Raw genomic sequence first — 12552 nt, 5'->3', positions numbered from 1 at the left:
TTGATAATAATTATACTTAGTTATATATGACGTTTTTTATCAAAATTATCGATTTTGCTAATTCTGAAAAAGGGTTCCTAATATGAGATACAAAGGTTTTTTTATATGAGACGAGTCTCATCGATTTGGATCTTACTACGTTTAAATTAGGCTCCAGACTCAAAATCTAGTTGACGAATCAAATAGCTCTTTCGATATTCAAAAACTTTTTACGTAACGTTTTTCTCCAAAATCTATTTTTTTCAAAATATTTTAAATTATCAGTGCAAATGTTAAGAGCCATAACTTTCAAGATTTATAATTTGAACGTTCTCAATGAAAAACTTTATTATAGCATTTTGGAAAGCTGTCAAAGTCAGAATATGCAATAACAATTATGAATTTTTTATTGTCTCATATTACTAGTTCCACGCTTTGCGGTTTCATGATCATAAAATCTAATATTTATAATTAAGTAAATTCTTACATTCTATTAATGCAACTTTACTCTATCACTGCATGCAGAATTTATTACTGAATATTTGTTTACTTTATAACAAATTAGATTTAAAGACTCATCTCAATAAATCTTGAGAACATCCAATTTTAAAAATATTTTACTTCAATGACTGCACGATCTAATAACGATTTTTCTAGTTCTCTATTAGATTTCACTCCAAGAGTAATAAGTTTATGATGGTACCAATCACATGCGTTTATTAATGTAGCAGAAACCTCTCTACTTCATATTAGGAACCTGTCCCATAATAAGCGACTTTATCCTATAACTAATGCAGAAGTATAGTATCTGGAAAAGAAAACTATTATATTATCTTTTTATCTAAACAAAATTTAAGTAATTGCAGTATATAATTAATAATTAAACACATATAATAGAATATTAAAAAGTTTATAGATTAAATATTAAATTAATCTTCTACGTAAAAACTTGAAAAAATAACATTTTCAATATTTTAACATTGACGCTTATTTTTAAAAAATCTGAAAAAATTGAGGTAAATAATGTTGGAAAGATGTTGTAACAAAAAAATAAATGAAGTCAGTCACTTAATAAGTTCAATTAAAAATTGACAATTTTAAATTTCTTAAATTTTTTAATATTTAAACTCTTATCTTAAAAATCTCCAAAAATTTCTGAATATATATCTTGATCACTGATTTTTTTCAGAATTTTTTGTGAATAAGAAGAATAGGAAAAAAATATAACTGTATAATTGTGTTTTTATTTGTCATCATCGCAATAGCAAGGATAGCGTGTTAAAACTTGGTAAAAATTGGTTCTTTCCTAGAGGGCTAAAGATTGATGGTAAATCTATTTTGGGGTGGGAGCAGATTTCATATACACACACAAATCCGGCTATACCCTTTGCACGAAGGTTAGAAGTTACTGCATTCTAAAAATAGAACTGTAACATGTATTTAAAATTATAAATTTCGTTAGGTTCACTATAACTATATTAAATTTTTAAAAATTTGAAATGAACTCTCTTTTTAAAAAGTTATAATTTTATTAACAAAAGGAATAGTATAGGTATTACATATAATATACGAAACTGTAAAAAATAATAAGTAAATTTACATCCTTGCTAAAAAAATTTGAGAGGAGAAGATAAACATAATAAAACACTAGAATTTTTATTATTTATATTTGCAATATATTAAACAATTATTAGATACAATCATGTGTGCGATAGTAATTTAAAGTCATCATTTTTTATATACACTTTTTTTTCTTTTCTTCGCTGCTTTACTTTCTCCATTTTCGTAATATTTTAACAATCGTTTTCTTCATCTCGTGAGATTCTTAATTATTATGACACGTGTCGCATACATATACACATAAAACATCGGCTTCTTTTGTTGCATTTCTCTTCGCATTGTGCATCGCATTTTTAATATCGCGTTAAATATCAATGCAAAAGTGGGTGTCTATCACGTTAAATAATTAATCGATTATATCAACCCCCTTCATCAATACCTCGATATAGAGACGTGTAACATCGGTGACGAATTGTCAAGGTCTAAAAATAGCGAGTACGTTACAAGTGCAAATTACCGAAACAAATCGCAAGACAGTAGCAACAAGGGTACAAGTTCGCAACTTAAAACGCGTTGAAGGAATGAAAGTATATCGACAGTTTAAGAATTACAGTCCACTACGTTATTTGCGTATATATTAACGTAAGATCTTCCTCGTATTCTCCCCCTCTGATAAATTTCTTTCGCTTAGACTTCACCGCAATGATCTATTAAATTCATTATCTTTATTCTCATTCAAATCATCTATTTGCATATCTATTGAAAATCAATTATGCTTTGGGGATAAGCGCTGAGATTTAACGGTTACATTATTTAATTTGCAAATAAAAATATAAAATTTGTAACGACCTGACTTTTCCGCGCACGGGACGGCGTGACTTCGGGCGGACGTGGACGCGGATAGGTCGCACAAAAGCGATAGGTGGTGAACAAAAGCGTGTGTTTATTGATAATTCGGTATAATACAGCGTTCTGGGGGCCTATTCTCGAAAAATACCGCATACGAAAATACTAGGGAACTTTATAATATATGTAACGTATAGTATTTTTCCCAGTAAGCAAGAAACATTAAATAAACGTTTTGAAACATTGATTTCTTGTGACTTTTATCGACGTTCTTATATAATATTGTGTACATGTTTTTAAAACATAATTTAATAATGTGATAATTCCTAATGTTTAAAAAACGTTTTAATAATGTTGTTCCAAATATTTTTTCAACGTTTTTATGTAATGTTATAAAAATGTTTTTAAAACATTACCTAAATAATGTGATATTTCCAAATGTTTAAGAAACATTTTAAAAATATTGTTCAAAATGTTTTTTTAACATTCTTATATAATATTGCAATAAATGTTTTTGAATTGTTGCTTTGCAATGAAATTGTATAACCATGCATAACTATCAATAAAATCGCGATTGCTTTTAATAACGTAGGATAAATGCATGCTGTGCGATAGTAAAGTGTGTGTTTCTTTGAACGGATTTTAGTTTCCGAAAAACTGTTCAACAGTGTTCAATAGTAAGAAATTAAGAAATTTATTAATTAAATTAGTTGACCATTTATTATCATCGGGTAAACACGTGTGATAATATGAAATACATTATGTTTCATCTTTTCTACATATATTCACCTAATTTGTAGTTATACGCACGTATTAGTATAAAATGTTTACAGATCATCACAAAGGATCCAGTTCGCAGCAGTCGCAGAAGTTAAGCAACATTTACCGCGGTCACGACTTGGATGGGGGGCCATTTGGAAATTTCCAAGAGAAATTCCCGAGAATTTTTTTTGCAAAAAATATTTTTAAAATGCTACAAAAATAATGTTTTGCATTGGAATTATATGGTGTAAAATATTTACATTGATATTTACATAAAATATTGTTAAGATGTTGATACAATGTTAGTGTGTTGTATGGGTAATGTTATATAATAAACGTTACCAAATGTTAAAAGAACGTTAGCGAAATGTTAATTGTAATTGTTACTTCAACGTTACAGAAACCTCTAAATCAATGTCAAAGTTTGTTCATAGTGATGTTCATTACAACGTTAAATACAAACATATTTGAAAACGTTACATATTATTAAATAACGTTGTAATAACATCGCAGAAATGTTTGTTTGCTTATTGGGTGTCCTATGAATATAAATCCTAATTATAATTAAAATAACTTGATAAAATGTTTTTATCTATACATGCGACACATAAAACAACAAGAAATAGATTCTGATAATTTAGCGAAACTAATATTATTTGGATTTTACAGTGTGCATTGGTTCTGGGTACGCACAAATTAATAATGATTGCGGGTAAATAAAACATCGGAATAATGCAATACTTAAATAATAAGTATTAATTAATTTAATAATAAATAAGTAATTATTTATAAGTAATGAATAAGTATTGATTAATTCAATTGTTTGAAGATATTTCTGGATATATTTAAATGTAGTAATGGAAATTGTATAGCGAATGCATTGTTATGCGATGGCATTTAGGACTGCAGAAATTCGTCCGACGAGACGGAGGCCAAGTGTAAAAAGCCAGAGGTTTTATGCATGGTGGAAATGTAACATGCTATCCCTTCCACTATGGTCCACTCTGTGGGTACGTTCGTTTATGCAGTCACTACTGCAGATGTTCGTTTACTTCATCTACGAAAGCAACTGCAGTGCAGTTTGTCGTTCGCTTACGCAGGGATGCATCCCATCTGCGCAGGAGTGTGTTCAGAATGAACGTCCGCGTGCGCCCAGATGTCGTTTTATCTTTGTCGTTTACCGAATATTAAACAAGGATAGAATAGGTGCACCTACACGTTCATTCTGAACGCAGCCCTGCTATCTATGAGATTCTGCTCTGGATGCTCTGCTTGCAGTACTGCGTAAACGAACACTCGTTTATATGACTTTGAAAACTGACCGTATCGTCTTCGTATTGCTGAGAAAAAGAACGAGTCATAACATATTAAAATCTGAGACTACATCCGCGTATCCTGTGTATAATAAAAATGACTTTTTACAATAAAGATAAAAAGAATACAGGAAAAGTGATTAAAATTGATTTTTGACCACAAGTCAGAGTTTGATGAGCTACTATCGATGAGATCCATAGCATAATCCATAATTACTCTGATTTCCATTGTGATTTCTGAAAATTGAATTTTTTAATAAAATGAGCTTAAAAAGAAAATTTGAAAAGAATTAAAATACCTAACCTTTAAATAAACTTCATAGATTAAATATTTTTAAGATATTTATTGCTTATTATTACTAAAATTTAATAATTTGAATAAAAATATAATCTTTTACGTAACTTAAAAATTACATTATAATTATTCGAATATAAAGTTATATTAAAAACATTTTCTTTACTTACACACTGCAAACAGTTTTTAATTAATTAAGATTTTGCTCACATTTTCTATTGGCACGTATCCGACTAATACGATCCGAGCAGCCATTCATGCAGGCATCCGTTCTGTAACTTTAGGTCATGTGACCAATAGATGAAAGAGCAGTGGCTGCGCTAACCACTGCATAAACGAATGCACCCTGTATGTCGGTGGGAAACTTCGTTTTCATTACATGTACAACGTGGCCGCCGAGAGATTCGCAGTTCGCTACAACGTTACATACCGGACCGTTCGATCGGATTCTTCGTTTGCATAGAGACACGATTAATTCGACACCAATCGCTAACTTGTAATCCAGGAGGCAAAAAAAAGACACGAGGCAATATTCCGATCAAGTGTTTTTGGAGACGCACGAGGTACGTGTAAAAACCAGCGAGATACGGCTCATCCACCACGTGATGTGGCACTATAATCTTGCATGCGCTAAGCGCCGGATTTTCATCAATTTCATCGATAGCGATACGCGATCAATTTCATCGATAGCGATACACCTTGCTTACGATTAATGTCAAAGCTAATTTCCTGTGCGAATGTAGAATTTTACCAGGCACAAAGTGCGTCGATCACTATACAGATATGTTCTAACGTGGCATTACCCAAAAAGACCGATGCCTGTATCTTTTTTCTACTCGCGAGGTTCTAGATCATAACAACAAAATGTACTTCTCACGCGAGGTTATTTGTTCATCTATTATAAATCTTATTATAAATAATTCGAAATTCGTTCTGACATTTATTACGAACTGTAGAAAAAAAAAGATCACACAAAATCGAGAGTCAAAGTTATAAATTCGTTTTGTCTAATAACATATCAAAAAACTATAGTTATAAATCGTGTAAGTTAAAAATTTATTGTATATGCTTGGCTTATATTTCTTATCTGTCTATATTCGGTAACATTAAGGCTATTCTACAGAAGATGCAGCTTGAATTCAAAAACGTGTTTCTCATATCGAAAGATCAATCTATCTTCGTCTTACGTATGGTGAAACGTAGTAAGTCAGACAAAGACAGACAGTTCTTGAGATCTGAGAAACTATGAATTCAGAACTCAGGTGACAGCTCACAAATGTGGACATAACTCTCTTTTGTATGTCTTTTTTTATCGTGCCTTCTTTTTGTTCTGTGTCTTATATAGAAAGACTACCATATCAGTTATAAATCACTTATTTATTGTGGTCAGGGTTAGGTAGTAACTAGTTAAAATGTTAAAAGTTAATAACTTTTAACTTGGTTAATTTTAAATAATTTATTTTTTTAATTTTAACTTAGTTAATTTAATGGATATATATAATTTATTTTAGATCTATATAATAATTTATTTTAGATATTTTTTATTCTCGAAAGATTTCCCGCAATTATTTGTCTCTCATTCGGCGAGAGACCCTTTATCACGTACATTGTCCACGTTTAGCGATTCAGCTGTCTACTCGACTTTTGTTTTTAATTAAAAAATACGCTAGGAATAAATAGATAGCTGGCGGGCGTGGTTTAATAAGTTTCGCCGTTCAATCAAACAACGCAGGAAAATAAGAGGAAGGTTGGCAGAGAGATGATGCGAGGTGAACTAAGAAAGCAAAGGAAGGAGGGAGGGAGAGAGAGAGAGAGAGAGAGAGAGAGAGAGAGAGAGAGAGAGTGAGAGAGACAAAGAGAGGAAAGGAGAAGAATCCAATAGTCCAATACCCTCGGCTAGAGCTAAAGCTCTTTGTTTCTCTCTCTCTCTCTCTCTCTCTCTCTCTCTCTCTCTCTCTCTCTCTCTTTTTCGAATGCCGTGATGCCAATAGCTCGCATACCTCAGGCTATGTTCCTGCGTATCGTGATAAATCGCACTAGTATTGGCGCGCACCTAGGCGTATGCATGTACATATACCGGTGTACCACTAACGTCTACGTATATCGATACGTCATCTAAACTCGCAATCGGTGGAAATTTGCTAAATAAATGCGAGCAACATTAAAACATATCCATGTTAATTTTTAATTTTAACTAGTTATTTTTGAAACATTTTAATTTATTAATTTTTTTACCAAGTTGAAGTTTATGTACTATAAATGGAAAACAAAAGAAAAATAAATTCCGACATAAAAATTTTTTTGTTATTTCATCTAAACTTAATTTATAAGTAAATTATTAAATTTGTTCGATGATCAATATTATAGCTGTTTTGAGTAATTTAACTTTAAAAAACTTACAAATTTTATCTGAATTTACATAATGCGGGTTTGTGGGTAAGTTAATATTTCTTTGAACTAAACTAAATTAAAATTATTGGCATATAAAATTTATTTAATTATGTTAAAATTAAAATAAACTTAAGTTAAAATAAAAAGTTAATTGTGGAAAGTATTACATATGCTAAATTAGAAAGTCATAATTTTATAAAATTATACATTATTTAAACAATTATAACATGGATTATTAAACAAATTTCATACTTTGCAAATTAAGTTTGTAAAATAAAGAAATATTTTTTTTTATGTGGAAATGTATTTTATCTTTTATAATTGTTTTCTTACACAGATAATTTTTTAACTTAGGAAAGAAATTAAAGTGTTTTAAAAATAATTAGTTAAAGTTAAACATTAAATCATTTAAAATTAACTTAGATTAATTAAGTTAGTTAAGGCGTTCTACATTCAGAAATTTACTGCGCTAATACTGAAAGTCTATAGTACACATAACGTGAACTATTACACGCATTACAATTATCTTTAGTTTGGTCACAAGTTTATATATAACTATTATCATTAATTTATACATTTTATTATATACTTCTTTATTATATCATATCAGATTAAATTACATTTACCATCTTGTAATCTCATTGAGATATTGTTATAATGATTTATATTATTACACAAAAATTTTCTATGTAAAATTTTCCAATGTAATTACATGATATATGTTCATTTAACGTGCAATTTATTATTATAGGTAAAATGGCTGAAAAACAGTGGGAAGTTGTTGACGTATGGGACTTTTCTCAGGCGCCTCTTCGAGTAAATATGACCGTAAGATCATTTAAATCATTTTTTATTTACAATAGAAATACAAAAATAAAATAATGATAAAATAGTCATTAATATTGACAATGTGTTTTTACAGTTTGGAGAACGCACCCCTTACTATGGTAAAGAACATGAGGCACTCTTATACAATAACAGTGACATAGTTTGTAGTGTAGGAGGATACAATAATAGCAAACAAACAAACTATAAGGAAAATAATGACAATGCTCACGAAGATTATGAAAATAGATATAATGGCAAACATAAATTTGGAGGACGCAATAGACAACAGGATAGTGATGGGCCGCATCATGGAAACAATAGAGGAGGTGACAATGATCGTAAATGGCAAAGTAATTGGCGAAACCAGTATGATGGTGAAACTGAAGATGTCGGCTTTAATGGACACGACAGACCTAGGAGAGATATAGATGATAGAGATGGAAGAAGAGGCAGAAGAGGAGGTGGTGATGGCAGAAATAGGGATAACGATGATAATGATTTTGAAGATAGGAAACCTAGAAAAGATAGAAGTGATAGAGGTGAAAGCATTGGCAGAGGAGGTAGAAGAGATGATGGTTATGGCAGGAATAGAAAGAACAGTGAAAATAATAATTTTGAAAATAGTGGACATAAATGGAACGACGATGAATGGAAAGAACTAAAGAAGAACGAAATTTGTATCCCACCAGAACAACTAATTGATGAAAGTTTCTTATTTGAGAATGAAGTAACAATGGGAATGAACTTCAATGAATATAACGTTATCGAAGTAAAAGTGACTGGTGAAGGTGCACCGCATCCAATAAAATCTTTTGACCAATCCGGCCTCAGAACTGATCTGTTGCAGAATATTAAAAAGTCGGGTTACACAGAGCCTACTCCAGTTCAAAAATACGCCATTCCAATTATAATGAGCGGCCGCGACTTAATGGCTTGTGCACAAACAGACTCGGATAAAAATGCGGCATTCGTACTTCCAATTCTACACTCGCTGTTGGAGAATCAAACAGATTTAGTTAAAACAGGTTCTTCCTGCGAACCACACGCGATTATTATATCGCCTACACGCAAACTTGCTTTGCAAACTTATTTACAATTTAAGAAATTTTCTTTGAACTCTATCATACATGTCGAGATGATTTATGAAGAAATGTATATTTTGTATCAAACAAATGAAGGATGCAACGGTTGCCACGTTTTAATCGCAACTCCAGCCATGCTGTGGTATTTTATTAGACAAGGCAAGGTTGTACTTTCTTCCCTGCGCTTTTTTGTACTAGATGAGCTTGACGAAATGCTTGATATGCGTTTTTTGCCATATATTGAAAAGATAATAGATGATGAAACAATGGTAGCTACGGAAGAAAGGCAGATGCTTATGTTTTCCGCTACTTTCTCGAACGAAATACAAAAACTTGCTGATAGATTTTTACAAAATTATTTATTCCTCGAGGTTAGGATTGTCGGAGATACTTGTGCTGATGTACAACAGAATTTTTACCAAATATCTGGTAAATCCAATAAGTTAGAATTGCTCATAGAACTGTTAGGGAAAGAAAATAAACTTGGTAGTATACAATATACTTTAGTATTTGTCTCAGAGAAAATCCAGCCGGACTTCATTGCCTCTTTCTTGTCGGAAAGAAATTATCGTAGCGCACATATCGATGAAGATAAATTTCAAAGAAAACGAGAAGAAGCGCTATTTGATTTCAAGCAAGGAAAAATGCCGATTTTGGTACTAACCACGCTTGCTGCGCGAAGCTTGGATATTAAAAATGTTTCGCATGTAATCAACTTCAATTTGCCACAAACGATCGACGAATATATTGATAGAATTAGACAAACTAGTAGAGTTGGAAATCGTGGAAAAGTAACTTCATTTTTCAATCCAGAATTTGATATACCTCTCGCGGGAGATTTGATAAAAATTTTAAAACAAGCTGGTCAGGCAGTACCTGATTTGTTGAAATTTAATGGTGGTGGAGAAAGCGAAAACTACTTCATGCCAGGAAAGGGCAGAAAATTTGGCGGAGAAGATATCAGAGCCGTAAGCAACATATCTAAATTTTTTAAATTGAATATATTAATATATAATTTGTTTTTATCATATTCATAGTATGTTGTCGTTGAATAGGTAAAAATGGCTGAACAACAGAGGGAAATTTATTTTCTTAAAATTGGTGGAGATGCTTGTGCTGATGTAGAACAGAACTTCTACGAAGTATCTGGTCCGACCAATAAACGAAAATTGCTCATAGAACTGTTAAGGAAACAAAATAAACTTGGTAGTATACAAGGCACTTTAGTATTCGTCTCAGCGAAAATCCAGACGAACTTCATTGCCTTTCTCTTGTCGGAAAAAATTATCGTAGCGCATATATCGATGAAGATAGATTTCAAAGAGAACAAGAAAAAACACTATCTGATTTCAAGCAAGGAAAAATACAGATTTTGGTATTAACGACGCTTGCCGCGCTAAGTTTTGATATTAAAAATGTTTTGCACGTAATCAACTACAATTTGCCACAAACGATCAACGAATATGTTGATAGAATTAGACTAACTAGTAGAGTTGGAAATCGTGGAAAAGCAACTTCATTTTTCAATCCAGAATTTGACATATCTCTCGCGGGAGATTTGATAAAAATTTTAAAACAAGCTGGTCAGGTAGTACCTGATTGGTTGGAATCTGGCGGCGGTAAAGAAAGCGGAAACTACTTCATGTCAGGAAAGGACAGAAGATTTGACGAGGAAGGTATCAGATACGTAAGTAACATGTCTAAATTTTTTAAATTGAATATATTAATATATAATTCATTTTTATTATATTCAAAGTAGGTTGTTGAATAATAAAAATTATGTATTACAAATTATAAATATAAAAGAATTCAAATCAGTTTTTAATAAACATGAATATGAATTTTTTTTTGCAGGCTGCATACAAACATGAACGCGTTGATCCTGAATTATACATCTCTTACGATATAGAGACTAGAAGAGCAATTGCAGCGGAATTGTAAAAGTTCTTATTTTTTTTGCAGGATGCATACAAACATGAACGCGTTGATTTTGAATTATATGTCTCTTACGGTAAAAGGATTAGAAGAGCAATTGCAGAGCAATTGTAAATGCTATTATTTTTTTTTTACATTTAAAAAGTATGACACATTCTATTGGTAGTAGTGATGTACAAATTAAAGTGTTTTTTTATGCCGAATTGAATCAAATGTTTCATTGAAATTTTTAATAACAATTGTTTGGTTCAATTTTAATGATTCAAGTCATACTCGAATAGCTAACTATGTTTCTTTAATGGATTATATGCAAAAGTATATAAGCAATGATGACAATTTGTTTTTGTTTCTTTTTTCTTTAGTTGTCAATATATCGTACTTTTATAAAAGTTTCTTATAATATGATAGAAGGAATGTATGATGCATTTGAACTTATATTTCTATCTCACAAATAAAGACTCGACAGTTTGAAGAAATTAAGTTTTAAAGCGTATGAAGCATTTTTAATTACAATTATTACATTGTATAAAACCAAAAGTTATGTAGTTACTGAAAAACAAAATAATTTGCCCAGTGACAATAATTGTGTTTTTCCTCTTAATTCAAATATATCAGTCTTGATATAAGTATATTATTGATAAATATATTGGTCTAATGTAAGTATATTATAAATAATTCTTTGATAACGGTATTAAGTTTCAAAATGCAAATGGGATATAATTTCATAAAATAAAATGTATAATTAATGATTTATTCTATAGTCTTTTGTCATATGCTTTATTTATGTTAATCTTTATAATTTAAAGATTATATAAAAAATGTATTTTTATATTAATATTAAAAAAGCATTTAAAACGATCTAAAACCAGTAATGACGTAAAGTACATTCTAATACTTAAAGTATACTATTCTAATATTAAATATACATTTTATTCCCCGTGCGAATTAGCGTAAAGTTACCAATTGGCTCCTGAGTACTCGCCGCGGCCATATTGAAGTCGTGACTTCAGAAGCGAAAAATTACGTGAATGACACGTATGTACTTTGTTCCGACGTGCCATTTCTAAATAAAGCCAATTTGGATAAAACAGATTAAAGACGGCTTTAAAACGCTTCTAAATGAGCCGAGGATCAGCTGCAAGTTGGAGTCGTTGGATGTTATCACGCAGTCCACCATGGCTCTGCAATGAAATAGTCCATACCGTGATATCATTAACAAAAAGTTCGTGCAATCCCATTAATGCGAATTATGATGTAATTCTGATAAAACATCCGTTTTATTTCTTACAGTATTCGTGTATTAAAAGACAGTGGAATTCTGCAACGTTTAATGCAGACGCAATGGTCGAGCAGCCTAAACAAAATAAGGGCTATCACTCGATAGATAGATTGATACTCTTCTGGTTATAGGAAAAATCAGGATGGAAATCGATCAAGATCGGCGACATAGTGCCGCTACTGCTTTTAATAATTATTACGTTGTTCATCAGCTATTTTATCTGCGTTGTGAAACAAGTTATCTAGAAAACGATGTCTAATCAACGAATCAAGCAACAAGTCA

At 31.0% G+C, this 12552-nt stretch overlaps 1 protein-coding gene across 1 annotated transcript; it reads left to right on the top strand.

Moving 5' to 3' along the window:
- Positions 1-4897: 4897 nt before the first annotated feature.
- LOC105207586 (ATP-dependent RNA helicase vasa) lies at positions 4898-11598 on the top strand. Its single transcript, XM_039458191.1, has 5 exons — positions 4898-5318; positions 7898-7974; positions 8069-10024; positions 10112-10743; positions 10911-11598. The coding sequence occupies exons 2-4, from the start codon at positions 7903-7905 to the stop codon at positions 10436-10438; spliced, it is 2355 nt and encodes a 784-aa protein (XP_039314125.1). The 5' UTR covers positions 4898-5318; positions 7898-7902; the 3' UTR covers positions 10439-10743; positions 10911-11598.
- The last annotated feature ends 954 nt before the right edge of the window (positions 11599-12552 follow it).

This window comes from Solenopsis invicta, chromosome 16, assembly GCF_016802725.1.
Source record: "Solenopsis invicta isolate M01_SB chromosome 16, UNIL_Sinv_3.0, whole genome shotgun sequence".
Taxonomy (NCBI): domain Eukaryota; kingdom Metazoa; phylum Arthropoda; class Insecta; order Hymenoptera; family Formicidae; genus Solenopsis; species Solenopsis invicta.
This window is presented reverse-complemented; position numbering and strand designations above follow the sequence as displayed.